The 20911-nt window shown below is 47.1% G+C and overlaps 1 protein-coding gene across 1 annotated transcript in view; it reads right to left on the bottom strand.

Annotated features, from left to right (window-relative positions):
* The window catches only part of DNAJC7 (DnaJ heat shock protein family (Hsp40) member C7), a 78704-nt gene that overhangs the window by 44788 nt on the left and 13005 nt on the right, over positions 1-20911 (bottom strand). Inside the window, exon 2 of the mRNA XM_075350023.1 lies at positions 2329-2417. Coding sequence (XP_075206138.1) covers positions 2329-2417 — 89 coding nt within the window. The remainder of the gene's footprint in view (positions 1-2328; positions 2418-20911) is intronic.

Genomic DNA, 20911 nt, shown 5'->3' with positions numbered 1-20911 from the left:
CAGACTCACCTTGACATTTTAACTCCTGAATCAATTTTTGCCAGATTCGGCACACGCCAGTACAGTGTATACAGTATAATGGCAGCGTGACAAGCGCCGCTCACATGCTGTCATGTAACCGGAGCATATGACCCGGAAGTTGCGGCGCTGCCATTGTACTGTATACAACTGTACTGGCGTGCGCCGAATCCGGCAAAATGGCAAAAAGCCGGGTGTGAAACTAGCCTTATTTTTGCTTTAAAAGGGAATCTATCAACCCCAAAACAATAACTTGTCTGCACTATGGCACCACGCGTGCGCGGCTGCAGCCAGCAATGGCACCACGCGTGCGCGGCTGCAGCCAGCAATGGCACCAGGCGAGCGCGGCTGCAGCCAGCAATGGCACCAGGCGAGCGCGGCTGCAGCAGCCAGCAATGGCACCAGGCGAGCGCGGATGCAGCAGCCAGCAATGGCACCAGGCGAGCGCGGCTGCAGCAGCCAGCAATGGCACCAGGCGAGCGCGGCTGCAGCAGCCAGCAATGGCACCAGGCGAGCGCGGCTGCAGCAGCCAGCAATGGCACCAGGCGAGCGCGGCTGCAGCAGCCAGCAATGGCACCAGGCGAGCGCGGCTGCAGCAGCCAGCAATGGCACCAGGCGAGCGCGGCTGCAGCAGCCAGCAATGGCACCAGGCGAGCGCGGCTGCAGCAGCCAGCAATGGCACCAGGCGAGCGCGGCTGCAGCAGCCAGCAATGGCACCAGGCGAGCGCGGCTGCAGCAGCCAGCAATGGCACCAGGCGAGCGCGGCTGCAGCAGCCAGCAATGGCACCAGGCGAGCGCGGCTGCAGCAGCCAGCAATGGCACCAGGCGAGCGCGGCTGCAGCAGCCAGCAATGGCACCAGGCGAGCGCGGCTGCAGCCAGCAATGGCACCAGGCGAGCGCGGCTGCAGCAGCCAGCAATGGCACCAGGCGAGCGCGGCTGCAGCCAGCAATGGCACCAGGCGAGCGCGGCTGCAGCCAGCAATGGCACCAGGCGAGCGCGGCTGCAGCCAGCAATGGCACCAGGCGAGCGCGGCTGCAGCCAGCAATGGCACCAGGCGAGCGCGGCTGCAGCCAGCAATGGCACCAGGCGAGCGCGGCTGCAGCCAGCAATGGCACCAGGCGAGCGCGGCTGCAGCCAGCAATGGCACCAGGCGAGCGCGGCTGCAGCCAGCAATGGCACCAGGCGAGCGCGGCTGCAGCCAGCAATGGCACCAGGCGAGCGCGGCTGCAGCCAGCAATGGCACCAGGCGAGCGCGGCTGCAGGGGCATCAATGCCAACAAAAAAAAAATCAGGGTGCGCACAAACACTCTAGTTTGGGGGTGACAGACCCCCTTTGATATCTAGACATTCTTGTTTTATTCATTTTGTCATGATCACATTTTAGAAGCCTATATTATTACTATTTTTCAGTCTTTTCACTGTTGTAGCTATAATGAGGGCTTGTTTTTACTTTGGGGGGGGGGAGGGATTAGTTGTATTTATTAGTGGCATCATTTTGGGGTACATACAACTTAAACTTTTATTAAGGGTTAATTTACCGTGATCACCCGGCAGGCCTACATAACCAGCATGTATTCAAAAATTACAGATCGATGGTCGTTTAATTGCCATTTACGCAGGCAGACGGCGGTAAACAGTGTGCACTGAGCGATGTGTAGATGTTTCAGTCGAGACGGTTGAGATGGTCTCGGCAGCATGAGACATCTTTACACAGGACGATGCACTGCCGAAAACAAGGATCTCATGTGCGTTTATCAGGTGATCGGCAGCCTGTGTACACCAATCAGAAAAAAGCTTTCTAAAGATCGGTCATCCACAATTATGTTTCAATGTTAACGGGTCAAACATCCTATCCCAATATGTAGTTGGTGGAATAATAATTAGTAAATACCTCCAATTAGAAATGTAGTATAGTTCTCCTGATTCACTGTCACTTACCTCATGAGCAGGGCATTGCAACTTTGGTATCCATAGTTATGACCACGCATATAGTGACAGTTAACTAGTTGATAGTGGTCATAACCATGGTCCTGCAATGCCCTGCACATGAGGTAAGCGGCATGGCTATAATCAGGAGAACTATACTATATTTCTTATTGAAGGTATTTGCTAATATTATTACACTTACTACATATTGGGATAGGATCTTGAGGTGGGAATACCCCTTTAATAGACATTAATTGATATGGCAGAATGGGAAGAGACCTGGCAACTTCCATGGTTCACCTTGCCTAGGTTATCCAGCAGGCCCAGGCAAGCTGGGTGATGAGCGGTGGAAAGGAAACATTTATGATGGCAGCAGCACTCACCAATGGCCTTGGTATAGTAGTTGTACGCTTCACTGTACTCCTTCTGCACATAGAACGCATTCCCCTTCTCTTTGTAAGCCTCGGCCTCCCTGCAATAGAGGAAAAACAATAAGAATCAGGCAATTATCTTTGTGTGATCCCTGCACACACTCAAGGAAGAAATGGTTAACCAAAGCTTTTGTTCCTAATGAAGAGCAACCTCTTTAAAAGAAGCTCTATATAAACATGGAAGAATTTGGACATTGTTCTTTAAAGCTATCCATTTACTCTCTAAGGCCCTGTGCGCACTAGAAAATGGAATTTTCTTAAGACAATGCAGCAGGGTCTGAAAGATTACCGCACCTGCGGTAAAAAAAAACACGGCAAACCGCACCAGAAAACCACACACTATTTTACCGCGGTCTGCTGCAAATTGGTTCATGTGTTTTAATGCATTCAATGCAATAAACATTTTGAAAAATGAAAAGAAAAAAAAGTAGAGCGAGGGACAGAGCGAGGGACAGAGCGAGGGACAGAGCGAGGGACAGAGCGAGGGACAGAGCGAGGGACAGAGCGAGGGACAGAGCGAGGGACAGAGCGAGGGACAGAGCGAGGGACAGAGCGAGGGACAGAGCGAGGGACAGAGCGAGGGACAGAGCGAGGGACAGAGCGAGGGACAGAGCGAGGGACAGAGCGAGGGACAGAGCGAGGGACAGCGCGAGGGACAGCGCGAGGGACAGCGCGAGGGACAGAGCGAGGGACAGAGCGAGGGACAGAGCGAGGGACAGAGCGAGGGACAGAGCGAGGGACAGAGCGAGGGACAGAGCGAGGGACAGAGCGAGGGACAGAGCGAGGGACAGAGCGAGGGACAGAGCGAGGGACAGAGCGAGGGACAGAGCGAGGGACAGAGCGAGGGACAGAGCGAGGGACAGAGCGAGGGACAGAGCGAGGGACAGAGCGAGGGACAGAGCGAGGGACAGAGCGAGGGACAGAGCGAGGGACAGAGCGAGGGACAGAGCGAGGGACAGAGCGAGGGACAGAGCGAGGGACAGAGCGAGGGACAGAGCGAGGGACAGAGCGAGGGACAGAGCGAGGGACAGAGCGAGGGACAGAGCGAGGGACAGAGCGAGGGACAGAGCGAGGGACAGAGCGAGGGACAGAGCGAGGGACAGAGCGAGGGACAGAGCGAGGGACAGAGCGAGGGACAGAGCGAGGGACAGAGCGATAATGGATTGGCTGATAGATATTACAGCTTTTATTAATGATGTATGTGTTTCCCCCCCTAACAGTATTTCTCATACAGCAGGGACCTTTTGGGACCTTGGGTCTGAGTTCTTGCAGGGTCACTGCCGGTCAGTGACGTCACTATTACCGCTCTCGCGAGCGGTAATGTGTTGACATCACTGACCGTGAGAAATGACCTGGAGTTACCCCTACAGCCTCATTCACGGGGCTACATTGAGTGTTATGTGTCAGACGCCACTGGATCAGTATGCAAGCATTGTGGAACATCGTGTGGATTACACCGGATCTGGAGGGGTATTTGGGGGTTTTAATAAAGTGGTGAAAGAGGGGGCTTTTTTATGTTTTATTTTAAATAAAAGATTTTTTGGTGTGTGTGTTTATTTACTGTCACAGATTAGTGATGGCGTATCAGACGCTGCCATTACTAATCTTGGACTTAGTGGCAGCTATTGGTTGCCATTAACTACTTATTACCCCGATTGCCACCGCATCACACCAATTGGGATGAGCCGGGTAGAGCCCCGGGACTGTCACATCTAATGGATGCGGCAATTCTGCGGGGCTGCTGGCTGATATTTTTAGACTGGGGAAGGACTGCAGCAAGCTTATGAACATTTTCTGCAGCAAAAACGCGGTAAAAAACGCAGCGTGCGCACTAAGCCTAAAGGGGTCAAACAGTTGTTCAGCTGATAACCCTTTCTAACAACTCCCTTTCCTCAAGTTCTATATGGGTGAACAAACCCCCCCGAGACACCTTAGATGACTGCCGGCCATATCTATTGGTGGGGTCAACCAACATTACAGTAATGTCTACTGGGCTTCAGAAATTGCCACTCTCAGACAGTTGCTTGTGTCTCCTAATGAGAGGATTGAGAACTAAAATGATACCGCCGATCCTTTGCTCTCCTAACAAATTGGTGGATCTGGTTGGCCCAAGTCTAATGTGTATGGGCATCCTATAGTTAAGGGCCAAGGTAAGTTCATAAGTGTAAAATGCAGGGACTCATGTACCCCATGGTCTTTACGGCAATTTTCCTCTCCATATAGTCGGACCTGGAAAGCTTTTGCTTCTTCACACTGCTGATCTAACCCAGGTTCCCATAAAAAAAAAAAAAAAAAAAAAAAAAAAAAAAGAAAAGTTATACACATATGAGATCTGGACTAGAGTGTTTATATACATGGATGTATAAGGGTATGGATTTTTTATTCTTTTGTTTTTCTTACTTACACAACTCTCTAATATACCGTTAGGTCCAGAAATATTTGGACAAGGATAAGTTTTGGCATGTTAGCCATTTACAAATACATATTTAAGATAGTTATATAATTAATATGGGCTAAAAGTGGAGACTCTGAGCTATAATTTAAGGGTATTCACATCCTAATTGGAGTAAGAGTTTAGGGATAACTGCTCTTTAATATGTAGCTGCCTCTTTTTCAAGGAACCAAAAGTAAATCGAATTATCTTAAAGCTCCTTAATACGTAAAAGGTCTGGGGCTGATTCCAGGTGCAGCATTTGCACTTGGAAGCTGTTGCTGTGGACCTACAGGATGCGGTCCAAGGAAGTCTCAATGGAAAAAAAAGACAATCATACTGAAAAAAATAGAAGAAATCCATCAGAGAAATTGCAGAAATGTTAGAAGCTGTCTAATCATCAGTTTTGGTACATTCTGCAAATAGAGAGCACTGGTGAGTTTGTGAACTCAAAAAAAAACGTGGACATCCACCGAAGACAACAGTGGTGGTAGATGGCAGAACCGTACAATAGTGAAGAAAAAAACTCTTCACAACATCCACCCAAGTGATGAACACTCCAGGGCGTAGGTGTTTCGGTATCTAAGTCTAGCATGAATAGAAGACTTCATGAGAGCAAATACACAGGGCTCAGCACAAGATGCAAACAATCAGCCTTAAAAATAGAAAGGTCAGATTAGAATTTGCCATAAAATATCTAAAGCCAGACCAGTTCTGGAAACTAAGATCAACGTGTACCAGAATGATTGTAACAAAGTCTGGAGAAAAGGTCATGATCCAAAGCACACCACATCCGCTGTAAAACATGGGGGAGGCAGTGTGATGGCCGGGCATGCATGGCTTCTAATGGCCCTGGGTCACTAGTGTTTATTGATGATGTGACTGTAGACAGAAGCAGCTGGATGAATTCTAGAGTGTACAGGGTGATACTTTCTGCTTAGATTCAACCAAATGCAGCCATGGTGATTGTCCATCTATACTGTGAAGCGCTGTCCAATGAAAAAAACCCTCCTGGACTGGTTTCTGAATATAAGGAAAGGAAGTGGAGTGTTCTGCAATGGCCGAGTCAATCACCAGATCTCTACCCCATCGAGCTGCATTTCACGTGCTTAAAGGCAAAATGTAAGGCAGAAAAACCCACAAATAAGCACCAACTGAAGTCGGCTGCAGTAAAGGCCGTCAAAGCATCACAAAGGAGGAAACCCAGCGTTTGTTGATGTCTATTGTCTTTCAGGCTAAAGGCAGTCACTGCCTGCAAAGGATTCTCTGCAAGGTATTAAAAATGAACATTTTATTTATGGTAAAGTAAATGTGTCTAATCAGGAGGCTTTGTAGAAATATAGATGCAATTCCTAAACGTTTCACGGGATATTTTCATTCAACCCCTTTAATTAAACCTGAAAGTCTGCACTTCAATTGTATCTTAGTTTCATTTTAAGTAAAACAAAAATCCCCAAAACAGTGGTATGAGGAGCCCAAATCATGAATATTTCTGGACCTAACTGTAGAACTGGGAAATTCTTCCTTTAGCCACGTGTGTACTGGAGTCAATTGGGAATGAAAAAATGCTTAGTTTATCATGGGAAAGCTCCCACTGGTGACAGAAGGATATCCAAGGGATACCCAGGGGTAAAGGCACAAATGAGTAACTAGAATAATGCCAAGAGACGTAATATAGACATCAATACAAACAAAAACTCTCCGTACACTGGCTATCTGGGGTTCGGAATTGGTCTCTCAATAGGGAATCCTTTACAGTGTAAGGGAACAGTAAACAGACACATCCCCCTCCTCGCGGCTGTAAACCAGGAGGCTTGTACCGTCAGGGTGGGGGTCTGCATATGTACTAACAGGATAAGGGTGGGGGATTTCTTCACCCACAAATACCTGCAGTATGAGCTCATACATATAAGCTGCTTTCACACTTCGAGCGAGGCAAGGCCATCGGCAAGAGACTAGCAGGGGCCATGATGCCTAAATCTGCCAGTCCGCTGAGGTTTTCTCGAGAGCAGAATGAGAATGGTGAGGAGTAAAAACATCCAGACAAGTGGGATCCTGTGGATGTGAACAATTAATGTAAGGATCCATCTGATGGACAGGCGGTGCACAGGCAAATTACAGCTGAACACAACACTGGTGCTCCAACTAATGGGTCTGAGGACAACTCCTCATTCCTTTCCACGAATGGGATGATGGAAGATGACCACTTCAAGGGTCATTGCTGCCTAAGGCCCTGTGCGCACTTGCCGGTTTTTCCCGCGGATTTCCTGCGGTTTCGCTGCAGAAAATGTTCATAACATCTCTGCAGTGAATCACCAGCAAAACCTATGGGAAAAAAAAAATGCTGTGCGCACTATGCAGAATTTGACAGCTGCATGTTTTGCTGCGGTATTCCCGCAGCAAAAACAATTGCATGTCACATCTTTTCCGCAGATAGCTGCGGGATTTCACTCCATTGACTGCCATGTAATCGTGAAATCCCACAGGGAAGTGATGTCATTACAGGAAGAGGAAGCGGAGCAGAGAGTAAACACACACACACACACATCACACTCACACACAGACATATAGAATACACATGCAAATCAAACGGAAATATAGAAAAAAAAAAAAACATGTGGGCTCCGCTGTATTTTTACCTTCCAGCCGAGGTAAGCACAGAGCGGCGGCCCGGTATTCTCAGGCTGGGGAGGGCGGGGGGGCAGGGTTAATGTCCCGCCCCCTCCCGCAGCCGAGAATATCAGCCGCAGCTGCCCTGGGACTGTCGCATGCATTATGCGACAGTACCGGAGTGCCCCTGGCTCTTCCTGCTGCCGTGATGCGGGGGCAGTCAGGGTAATAAGCCTGGAGTTAATGGCGGATCGCCGCCATTAACTCCAGGCTTGATCATGGCAGCGTCTATGTGAAAGCTGACATGAGGGGTGTGGCCTGAGCAGCATGTGAGGAAGACCTGTGTAGAGACAGCTCCTGCAAAAAACTCCTGTATAATCCTGTCCAGCTGGGGTTAAAGTTTGTTTTACTGCTTTCCTGGAGTGGTGACCTCTCCTAGACTGAGGGGGCTTCAAAGACCTGAGTGATATGACCAGAACTCGGGCTGATAAGAAGCGCGGGACACAGGCCACACTCATGGACGCTGGAGCTTCATGTGGGGGCAGGGCGTCTGATGCAATAGCTCGCCTCAGCAAGTTTGCACGAGATCAGCCTGAGATACCTGGAGCTGTTAAGCAGTGTGCCCTCAGCGTGGAGGAGATCCCAGGACAAGAACTGATGGAGGAGGAAGAGCAGCAGGGAGCTGTGAGTATGTTGGCTGCTGCCAATAATGTGGAGCAGGGGGACAACCTTAGAGCTACAGATGAAAACACAGATCCTGGGAGAGCAGAGCCCACCCTCAGTGATGTGCTTGCAGCAGTAAATACCTGCAACAATATGCTAGCCACTTTGAACATACAGATGGGAGGAATTAAAATGGACATTTCATCTATCAGGCACGAGTTGCAGGGGGTTAATGTACGGGTGGGGGCCCTGGAAGACCGGGTCAGTGCCACAGAGGATAAGCTTCCCCCTCTGACTCGGGACCTTGGCAGAGCAATCCACAATATCTCATTGCTTAGGGCTAAGGTGGACGATCTAGAAAACAGATCCCGCAGAAGCAATCTCCGACTGGTCGGGGTCCCAGAAAAGGCAGAAGGCAATAATCCAGTAGCTTTTTTTGAAATGTGGCTCCCCAAGACTTTGGGTATGGATCTGTTTTCTCCTTTCTTCACTATTGAGCGGGCACATAGGGTCCCCACTAGACCCCCACCACCAGGGGCACCCCCTCGTCCTATCCTCCTCAAGCTACTGCACTTCAGGGACAGGGACACTGCGCTCCGCAGAGCCCGGGAGATTAAGGATCTGGCTATTGACGGCCATAAGGTCTCACTGTACCCGGATTTTTCCACTGAAATCCAGCAGAGGAGAGCGCAATTTATTGATGTCAAAAAACGCCTGAGGCAGCTGCAGATCTCTTACTCAATGCTATACCCTACCAGGCTGCGAGTGGTGGCGGATGGTGGGACAAAGTTTTTTGACACTCCAAAGGATGCAGCCGCATGGCTCGATACCAATGAAAAAGGACTGCGCAGAAATCACCGCTGAGGATTATTGCGGATTCCTTGCTGTTGGACTTGCTGAGGTGAACGTGCTATGTTTCCCAGCTGGAACACTTATGGACGGTTGGCAGGAGCCACCCAGATAGGTTACTATGCAGTTGATGACTGTTCAGGAATTTAAACCGTTATGTGCTCTTAGGGTTATGTTTAGCCCCACTTCCCTCTGTTTGAGAGGAATGTCCTGGTTCACTGTGTATGTTTTTATGTTGTTTGACCTTTTCGTTTTATGCACCTGTTTGGTCTATGCTCATCTATGGGAACTGCTGCAGATGGGTCCGGAGGTCCCCGCTTGCTGCCCCCTGCTGTTACATATGTGTACTCACCCTTATGGCGAAGGAGGTTAATATAGTGGCCTGGAATGTGCGAGGATTGGGTGAAGCCACTAAAAGATGTGCAGTTTTTCTGTTTCTACAGCAGCTTAAGCCAGACATAATATTCTTATCAGAAACGCACTTGGTGAAGGAGCGGCTCCACTTGCTCCACAAAAAATGGATAGCCCATGAGTATCACTCTGTATATACCACACATTCCAGGGGGGTGAGTGTCCTGATACACAGGACAGTGCCGTTTGAGTGTCTTAAAGCTTCTGTGGATCAGGAGGGTAGATTTGTATGTCTTTACTGTGTCCTTCATAATGTGCGCTGTGTTCTAGTTGCAATTTATATTCCGCCGCCATACACAGGGGAACCATTGAAACGTATTCTCAATTTTGTTGCTTCCCTCCCTGAGGTCCCCACCCTATTAGTAGGAGACTATAATAATTACTTGCACCCGTATTGGGATAAGTTACATACAGGGAATATCTCAGTGGGGGCGGCAGCTACATCCCTTGCCAGACTGATGGAGGAGGTGGGATATGTAGATATTTGGCGTATTAGAAACCCGCAGGTCCGGCAGTATTCATGCTATTCTAGTTCTCATCATTCACTGTCCCGGATTGACCTGGCCATTGGAAATGCTCAGCTGCTGCCTTGTGTAGCTTCAGTCACGTACCTGGCCAGGGGGGTGTCTGACCACTCCCCACTACAGGTCCGTCTAAGGCTTGGGGACCCGGACCGGCTGGCGGGGATACCTTGGCGGCTCAACCCTTTTTGGATACAACTGATAGGGGGCACTCTGACTGACACTATACGGGAATATTTTGTGACAAATGACGGTACGGCATCTAAACATATAGTGTGGGACGCAATGAAGGCGTATGTTCGTGGGACATATATTAGGGAAATTTGCACCCGAAAGGCGAAAACAAGAGAGCGCACTAAGTATCTGACGGACACTTTAGGTGATGCAGAACGACTTCTTATATCTAACCCTACAGATGATGCCAAGCGGGACTTAGAGAGGGCACAGAGAGCTCTGAGAGACCATATGACTTCCTTGGCCACTAACAAACGCTTTTTCCTTAAGCAGCGGTACTTTACGGAGGGGGAGAGTGTGGGACATCTCTTGGCTACAATTGCTAGGGCGCAGGAGGGATTGACCTATATCACCAAATTGAAACTTGACACTGGAGAGGAGGTGAGGGACAGCGGGAGGATTGTGGAGGTCATGCAACAGTATTACACCCAATTATACTCCTCTAAATCGCATTATGGGGATGAGGAACTGCGGGACTTTGTGGAGGAGATCACTCTCCCCAGTCTGTCAGATAGTGAGAGAGATTCCCTGAATAGAGATATAGACCTGGAGGAGCTGGAGGAGGCGCTCGGTCAAATCCAAAATGAAAAGGCCCCAGGTGCGGACGGACTCCCGGGTGAATTCTACAAATTATATACCCATCTGCTGCTGCCAAGACTCTTGGATGTGTTCAGAGATGCTGAGGAGAAGGGATCCCTCCCTGCATCCATGAGGGAGGCTATTATTGTTCTGATTTTAAAACCCGGGAAAGATCCGACCGCGCCTGACTCCTATCGCCCAATCTCGCTGCTTACATTAGATATTAAATTAATCGCTAAAATTCTAGCTAACAGGTTGTCCCGGGTGATCACGTCAGTGATCCACGAGGATCAGACTGGATTCATCCCCAATAAATCTACTTCCATTAATTTGCGACGTTTATTCCTGGGGATACAGCTAAGTTCTGAGGGGAGAAACAAGGAGAGAGCAGTCCTGTCATTAGATGCAGCCAAAGCCTTTGACAGTATTGAATGGAATTTCCTATGGGTAGTTTTGGAGAAATTGGGTCTTGGCTCCAGATTTATTGGCTGGGTCAAATTGTTATATGCCTCTCCGCGGGCCAGGATTCGAGTTAATCGTTGTACCTCCTCGTCTTTTAATTTGGCCAGGGGCACGAGACAGGGCTGTCCTCTCTCTCCATTACTATTTGCAGCGGCAATTGAACCATTGGCGGCTATGCTTCGTGCATCCGCTGGCGTAAAGGGGTTTGAGATAGGCGGTCTGGAGCATAAGGTTTCCCTCTATGCGGACGATTTGTTGCTGTATCTCAGGGAGGTGGGGACATCGGTGGGCCCAGCAATAAATATTATTATAGAATTTGGTAGGCGCTCGGGACTCCTAATAAACTGGAAGAAATCGGCCCTGCTCCCTATAGATCCACTCCCATCTAATTTTAGTACTCTGGGGCTGCCAATTCCGACGGTGGATAAATTTAAATACCTGGGGATTGTGGTTAGTGCCCGACCGCGTGATTACTACTCTCAAAATCTGGAACCAGTGTTGGCTCAGTTTAGGAACAAGATAGATGCCTGGTGTCGACTCCCACTGTCCCTTATTGGCCGTGCTAATCTACTAAAAATGGTACTGATGCCCAAACTTCTGTATCTTCTCCACAACGCCCCAATATGGATCCACTGGAAATTTTTCCGTAAAATCAACACTTTGTTTCGGGAACTCTTGTGGCAAAAGCAGCAGGCTAGAATCCGCCTTGAGACCCTGCAGAGAGGGAAGGAGGATGGGGGTCTGGCAGTCCCCAACCCGTGGGTTTATTATGTTGCGGCACAGATGCAGCACTTCAGGGGGTGGGGAAAGGATGAGGCATATGACGCTGGGGGCAAATTGGTGAGGGGCCTTGCAGAATGGGGACACCCAGTGGCTTTTTTGGATGCAGGATACTCACCCAGAGGAGGAACATTATATCCAACATTATCATTGATGTACAAGGTGTGGGATAGAGGGAAGCAGTTGCTGGGAATATCAGGAATGACTGAGTACTGGCCCTTATGGCATAATCGTGGACTGGCGGAGCTGCAGAGACTCCCGGGTTGGAGAATGTGGGTGAGCAGGGGGGTGCATCAGGTGTCTCAGATTCTTCAGAATAATATACTTAAAAGATTTGACCAGCTTCAAGCTGAGTTTGGGATACCGCACAGTTCCTTTTACCAATACCTGCAGCTCCGTCATGCCTATGAGACACAGACACGTCGTATGGACATTAGGATAGAGCGGAATCACACTCTTACTGAATTGTTGACATCTGATCGCTCCTATGGTATTATTTCTAGGTTGTATACAGTGATGTTATCTAGACACCTCGACAAATTCCCTTTGCAGGCTAGAGAGAAGTGGGAGAGGGACCTAGGCCCTATGACAGAGGAACAGTGGGGTGAGGTCCTGTCTCAGACTCCAAGCCTTGCTGTATCTGAAGGCCAACGACTGTCGCAGCTATTCCTGTTACATAGAGTATATAGGACACCTAGTCTATTGCATAAGATGGGAGTTAGGATGGATGATCTGTGTCCTAGGTGCGGACAGGAAGGTGCGAATCTGATGCATATGATGTGGTCCTGTGGGAACATTGAAGATTACTGGAGGGCAGTACTAGATTTGGTTAGACAAGTTTTCAATATCCGTCTACAGCCAAGACCTATTATATGTATCCTGGGTCTACTGGAGGGGGCGGTGGACTTGAGTTCGCCGGTAATGGTCGGTATTACACGTCTCTTGTACCAGGCTAGGAAACTGTTGGCCTACCACTGGTTGGACCCAGCGCCTCCGGTCATCGGGGATTTTAGGGAAAGAGTAAACGCTATACTTCGACTGGAGAGAGGAGTATACCTTAAAAGAAATGCATTGAAAAAGTTCTATAAGATCTGGGGGGCATGGTTGGATACCCCAGGCCTTCCCTCCTCGGCGTTACTGCAGGACAGTGCGAGCGACCAGGTCCTTCTCCTTCTGACCGGTTAACAAATTTCCTCAAATAGGGTGATATGCGTACTGCTGGAAGGTGTGTGCATGTATATGTGTGTGCATGTATATGTGTGTGCGTGCGTGCGTGCGTGCGTGCGTGCGTGTATGTATATGTGTATATATATATATATATAATGTCATAATGATGCTGGGTAAGCTATACTATGGAGAATATATTGGGAAATAATATGCACTTTGAGACCCATATTGAAATGAGACGTGGACTGCGGGTGCATTGTTTATTATGTTATTTGTGTGGTTTTTCTTATTGACTAAAGGTTTTTTCCCTTTCTGTGATATTTCTATGGAGGGAATTATTTTATGTGTTGTATAATTTTGATGTTAAATAAAAATGAACCTGATTTAAAAAAAAAAAAAAAAAAAAAAAAAAAGAAAGCTGACATGATATACCCGTAAGTAAAGTGAAAAAACCACACCCCGAAAAATCCTTTATTTTAAATAAAACACAAATAAGCCTCCTCGTTCACCCTTTTATTAACCCCTCCCAAAACACAGCTCCGGCGTAATCCACTTCCTGCGATGCTTGCATCCAGCCGCGACTGACACACAGCGCTGAATGCAGCCTCGCAGCGAGACAGCAGAGGTAACCACAGGGCATTTCCCACGGCCGGTAATGTGCACTCACTACCACTTGGGAGAAATGCAGCGATCTGCCCTCTATCTATTCTTCTATCTATTCTTCTATTTGTCTATTTATCTATCTACTATCTATCTCAGAAGGAAATTATATATTTTTTTTTCCCCAATGTGCTTTATTGCATTGAATGCAATAAAACACATGTACCAACTCGCACGAGGCAAAACCGCGGTAATACCGCGAACAATACCGAGGTAAAACCGCAGCAAACCGCATGCGGTTTTCAGGTGCGGTTTGCCGCAATTTTTTTACCGCGGGTGTGGTAATCTTTCAGACCCTGTGGAATTTTCTTAAGAAAATTCCATTTTCCAGTGCACACAGGGCCTAAAGGAAACTGACTCCAGTGGGCAAAAGATGGCTAAAACTGTATCCTCAATGGAAGACTATTACCTAGTCAAATCAATCCAGATTCCTGCTAACTGCGCTGTTGGGAGGGTCACAATTTGGTCCAAGAAAATCGATTAACAATTCCTATAGGGTATCAGTATGGTGGAGTTGGTGAATGCCATCTTGGCACACCCTAGGTTCCCTGATAGAGGTACAGTAGGGCTTACCTAAGCATTGTGCATGACCAAGTTCATCCCTTCATGGAAGAAGAACAAGGTACTTTGCTTGCCATGTACAAGGCTTGTGGAGTCATGGGTTGGTTCTAAAACATAGTCATGACCAAAAGTGTTGCCACTCTTGAAATTGTTCCAGAAAATAAAGTATTTGGAAATTATGTCCAATTTGCCTTTTTTTGTGCTGTTCCAATACAGACAGAGGAAATAAACATTATTTAAAAAAAACTGTTTAATTGCAATCGTTTTCTGGGAGAAATACTTCCTTTTCTGGAACAACTTCAAGGGTGCTTTCAGCCATGACTGCAAGTAGGATTTTACTCTACAGTCCTCAGACCCTCGTCCTATAGTGCATCGCTCTGACAATGTAGACCAGGCTGTCGAGAACATGATATCTAATCTGTAGGAATGAGAAGCTATTCTGTTTGTGGAATTATTACGCCTGAACCCTAAAGCTGGGTTCACACATAGCGACAGCGACAACGACGTTGCTGTTATGTCACCATTTTCTGTGACGTAACAGCGACCTTGTAAGTCGCTGTTATGATCGCTGCTTAGCTGTCAAACACAGCAGACGCAGCAGCGATCATAACGACACGCGTCGCTGTGCTACATGTGCAGAGAGCAGGGAGCCGCGCACACTGCTTAGCGCTGGCTCCCTGCTCTCCTAGCTACAGTACACATCGGGTTAATTACCCAATGTGTACTCCAGCTACATGTCACAGTGCAGAGAGCAGGGAGCCGGCACTGGCAGCATGAGAGTGGCGGAGGCTGGTAACGAAGGTAAATATCGGGTATCCAGGGAAAGGTCTTCCCTTGGTTACCCGATGTTTACCCTGGTTACAGCTTACCGCAGCTGCCAGACGCCGGCTCCTGCTCCCTGCTCGCTTCATTTTGTCGCTCTCTCGCTGTCACACACAGCGATGTGTGCGTCACAGCGGGAGAGCGACGACCAAAAAATGAAGCAGGACATTCAGCAACGACCGGCGACCTCACAGCAGGGGCCAGGTCGTTGCTGGATGTCACACACAGCGACAGCAACGGGACATCGCTGCAACGTCACAGAAAATGGTGACGTAGCAGCGACGTCGTTGCCGTCGTCGCTGTGTGTGACACCACCCTTAGGCTAAGTGCCCACAATGTTCTTGACGCAGCGGGCTGCAAGTGCTCTCTGAGGGGAGAACGCAGCGGTCCGTGCCCAGAAGCAGGGTTCAGTGTGCTGAGGTCTCTCTGTTCTCCCTGGGGAGAACACTTGCGGCTCGGCAGCATAAATTGACCTGCTGTGGCTCAGGAAGCCACACCACATGTTAGTTTATGCTGCGGGAAAAAGAAGCACAGGGCAAGGGATTTCTATAAATCCCATCCACTGTGCTTGTACTGTACAACACAGCATTTTGGAAGCAGGGAAAACACACTGCGTACAAAACTCTGATCGTGATCACGCACCCTTACACTCTTATGGCGAAGGACAAACCAGGGAAGATGTCAAACTAGAAATACACAGGTCCCAAAAAAGGCTAGTTCTTGCCCTAGACCTGACCTGATTTGTCACTGCCTGATAGTGGCAGCTGGCATCCCAAAATCATGGAATGGCGTCCCCCCTCGTCGACCCTCAGCGTCCATAACTGCACCCTAAGCTATAAACCAAGTGTAACACAAAAACAACAAACATAAATGAAGTGCACAAAGGCAGAGGGTGAGACACAGGGCTAGGAACGTGCAAACACAGTCATACAGGAATAATGGAGTATAAGAAACCAAAAGCAATAATACGTGGAAACTCTCCCAAACCTAAGTGAAATAAAATAGGACATAACTGGGAAGGGATTCACACAAGCAAACTTCTTACTAAGACATTGCTATTCCCTGCAAACCTTAAAGGGAACCAATCACCTGGATTTTCGTATATAAGCTAAAGCCAGTGCTATACTGGCACTATCAGGCTGATTCTATACATACCTGTAGTGGTGATTTCGGATGTTTACTTTCTTGGGTTTCAAAAACCTAAAGTTTATAAAATCAGCAGCTTCTTGAGTGACAGCAGCTGAGGATCAGATATCATCTGGGGGTATTCATACTTATCCCCACCCCCTGTTAGAATTAGCATAAGTATTATACAATCGACCTAGCAGGCCCTGTGCTGACGTCATACCCATGTGACAGAAGGGGCGGGGCCTCAGTCAACAGAAAAATGTTGCTTGCTGATATCAACTTTGTTGGCTGAGGCCCGCAACTTGTGGTCACATGGGTATGACCTCACCACAAGTGCTAGGTCGATTGTATAATACTTATGCTAATTTTAACAGGGGAAGGGGATAAGTATGCATACCGTCAGATATTCTCTGATCCTCAGCTGCTGTCACTCAAGAAGCTAATCATTTTATAAATTTTACTTTCTTGGATTTCAAAACCTATACATCCGAGCTGACCACTACAGGTATGTGTAGAATCAGCCTGATAGTGCCAGTATAGCACTGGCTTTACCTTATATACAAAAATCCTGGTGATTGGTTCCCTTTAAAGGGAACCTGTCACCTGAAAAAATGCTATTAAATGGCAGATGCACGCTATGAACCCTGCTGCGGGGAGGAAATTAACTGTATTCCCCCTGGTAACGTTCGGACTTTAGTTATCGGGGAGGCGCCAGCACGGGTTCAGTTTCCGCTCGTGTATGGAGAGCGGCCCCTATAACTGCCCCCCACCCTGACTGCTGGTTCTAATGCAAAGCAGCCATCCGTCAGTGCAGGGGACGGTTACAGCTGCTGCTTTAGATTCACAGAGCAGTGACTATACCTTGCCAGCACCTCTTCGAAGACAAACCGGAACGCTGCCGGGAGAATTACACTTCATTTCCTCCCATGGGAGGGGGGGAAATCAAAGTGCAGGCACCGAGTTGAATTCTAACGCTATCTGCAGGTTATTAGCGTTTTTACAGGTGACAGGTTCCCTTTAACCGATCAGCTGGGACTCCAGACAACCATCATCCGGAACCATAGCCAGTACCGAGAGTAGTAAGTATAAAAAGCCCCTCCCAAAATGTAATTGGACAAAAAACGAGAAAGTATACACACCTGAATAGAAGTGACACAGGAAGGCATAGCATAACAAAGAAAACTACTAGAAGATCACCTCTAGTACATTGTACAAACAGTAGATCCTGACATTCAGAATTATGTAAGTGGATTGTCCAATATATCCAATATACAACTAGTATTAATTACTAGTGATGAGCACTAAAATGCCTGAGTGCCCAGCAGGGCTGTGGAGTCGGAGTCGGAGTCGTGGAGTCGGAGTCGGAGCTCATTTTGGTGGAGTCGGAGTCGGTATAAAATGCACCGACTCCGACTCCTAAAATATATAATAAATTGGGGACAGGAGTGCAATGCAGAATGTGCTGAATATTTTACTAAATAACAACATTTAGTATAATGCTTATATTTAAGTGAAAAATTTATTGTAGTACAATGTGAACATCAGACATTTAATTGTTTTTATGATACAATAATCAAGATATTTGGATAGAACATAAAATATTTATTGGAATACAACTTTAGAACACAAAAAAACTAATAAATTGTAAATATGTAATATATATAATATATATATATATATACAGTGTATATACACACACACAAGATATATATGTAATCTACTGTATATTACATAGTGTATTACATATTTACAATTTATTACAGTTTTTTTGTGTTCTAAAGTTGTATTCCAATAAATATATTTTATGTTCTATCCAAATATCTTGATTATTGTATCATAAAAATTATTAAATGTCTGATGTTCACATACACATATTCATGTACTACAATAAATTTTTCACCTAACTATAAGCAATATATGTAGGAGCCGGAGTCGGAGCCGGAGTCGGAGTCGGTGCAAGAGAATTTGAGGAGTCGGAGTCGAAGGTTTGGCTTACCGACTCCACAGCCCTGCTTTCCATTTCTCTTTCCTGTTGCAGAGAGGGCTAGTAAACTTGTGCAATACCGGAAGGCCCTAATGGAACAATTAGTACAAAAATTCCCATCTTACAATGCTGGTGACTGTGTGGTTCCTTGAGTAACCAAGAAAGAGAGACGCACACCAGTGCCAACAGAGGCATGGGAACATTATGAAAAGTTTGGGACAGTTTAATTAGACCATCCCAGCACCTGATGTGCAGGATATGGAGGGAAACATTTTTGAAGATCTAAAGGAGTACCTAGCCAACAGTACCAGTAACCTGATTGATTCCTCTGTGCCATATAACTATGGGTTATCCAAGCTATGTGGCAAGAACTGTCCATCTACGCCTTTGAGGTGTTTGCCTGCCCTGCCGCTGACCTTTTGTCAGTGCCGCCAGGGGCAAAACTGATTGGCGCATCTGCCTGTCAACTGAAAATGCTTTTTCTTATCAAAATGAACAAGGCCTGGATTGGCCCAGACTTCTCAACCCCACCAATTGTAATGTTAATTTTTTTTATGATTTATTCCCATGCACCCATTCCCACCCTAAAAAGAGTCTAAGGTTCATGGTTTCTTATTTTTCTTGCCCTCCTTCTCCTCCTCCACCATATCGTCAGGATCATCAGGTGGCACTTGCTTCAGATTTGGAGAGTGTCACCAGGTGGCCCTTGATTTTAATTTTTCTAGGGTGTGTGATGCCTCTGGTCATTTTTTTCAGCATGTGTATGAAGTCTGCCTCTACAATTCTCTTACATTGATAGATGTATACTCCCCAAGGGGTAAATGTTTTTCAGCTCTAGCACTTAGTGCATAGGTTTAACCAGTCTAGAACTCTTGCACCTAAAAATTGTTTTCTGAGGCCCTCCTCTGCGTGTCTTCCAGGGTATATTGCAGTCCCTCCTAATTATTTTCAGCCCTTGCAATTAGTGCATAGGCTTTAAGTCCCATTGCCTATCCATTTTAACAGAATGTGTATGAGGCCCTCCTTTATGTCTAATACAGGGTGTATTGGAGTCCCTCTTCTAATTTTTGGCAGTTCTTGCATTGTCCGCTTAGGCTTTGTGAGTTTGACTCCCTCCTTCATAAATTAAACAGGATGTGTCTGCCATGTCACACACCACATGGCCAGGTAAGGTAGTCAAATGTGAAAATTACATTTACCGGCAGGTGTAGTTTTTATTTTGTCCTTCTGGTATCTACTGTAGACATATGAGACGGGGAAGTACAGTGAGAAATGGCCTGGCTACTAAAGCGAGGAGAAGTGGTGTTTGTTTTTTTTTTCTCTATTTAATATTTCCTTCTATAAAAGTCATTATACTGGAAATATTTCCTAACTTTTTTTTTTTCTTGTAAAATCCATTTTATTCTTGTTTTGTTTTTTTTTTGTATGTTTTGTCAGACCGTAAAAGTGGCATAATACTTTGTCATTGTTCTCTGCAGCGACCTAGGAGCCAGACATGCATCCAGGCCTCTTCCCCATGCTGTTCCATTTCAGAGCTGTTTCCATCCATTTTCCCAGCTCATTTGTTAGGGTCTTCTGGAAATATTTGAGTCCCATTTACTTCCATTATACTCTGTTCTTGAGTCGGACCTGTCTGACCTGCTCTACTGGGCACTCAGGCATTTTAGTGCTCATCACTAGTAATTAATACTAGTTGTAAAGTTCTCTTTGGTGCATGGGTCAAGAAGGGAGAACAACCAGTAATCAGTGTTGGCCAAAATGCGTATAATGTGAGGGTCACGGGAAAGGCAGCGGGAAATAAAGTCAGCCAGACTCCCAACAGGCAAGACCTTCCTGTCCCAATCAGGAAGACTACGCTCCATCTCCTCAACTTCAGCCCATCCAGGAAGAACAGATGGGATGAAGCTGGTGTGGGCAGTACCCTCTAGCGTAGGCAACTATATTCCGTTACTCCCCCACATTATCACATAATCAGTGCTGAGAATGAGAGATGAGGCTGGGTTGGGTATTATCACTTTTTTCCTCCACTTTAACCTGGTCCACATGCAAAGTTTCCTCTTTAGGCTATGTTTCCACGGTAGAATGTACCTGCGGATTTTTCTGCATGAAAATCCGCGACTTTCGCGGCAAATCCGCACCTTATTTTTGCCGCGGATTTTGATGCGGATTTTTTTTTTTCTCCCCCATTCTATACCCAAAATCCGCACCAAAATCCGCAACAATAATTGACATGCTGCAGATTTTTCCGGATCAAAATCCGCGGCAAATCCGCCGCGGAAAAAACCGCAGCATGGACACAGCATTTCCAAAATGCCATTGAAATGGCTTGGAAGTGCCGCTGCTGCAGATTTTCGGTAAATCCGCGGCAAATCCGCGGCAAAATCCGCGCAAAATCCGCAGCGTGGGCACATAGCCTAAATGTGAGCAGCAAAGTGATTATGGCATCATCACCACTCACCTTCTTGGTTGATTCCTCAAAGTTTTGTAGAACCTCACAGATGTCAGACATCCATGCCCACTCGTCAATTCTTATGTGCAGAGGCTGACCGGAATACCGGGGGAATGTTGTAGCTGGTATTCAACTAAGGCTGCTTTCACACATCAGTTTTTTGCCATCAGGCACAATCCGGCAAAAACGTAAAAACACGGATCCGGCGTCAGTTGCCGCCGGAT

Source organism: Anomaloglossus baeobatrachus, chromosome 5 (genome assembly GCF_048569485.1).
Source record: "Anomaloglossus baeobatrachus isolate aAnoBae1 chromosome 5, aAnoBae1.hap1, whole genome shotgun sequence".
NCBI classification, from domain to species: domain Eukaryota; kingdom Metazoa; phylum Chordata; class Amphibia; order Anura; family Aromobatidae; genus Anomaloglossus; species Anomaloglossus baeobatrachus.
Note: the sequence above shows the minus strand (reverse complement) of the source record. Positions and strands in the feature narration are given on the sequence as shown.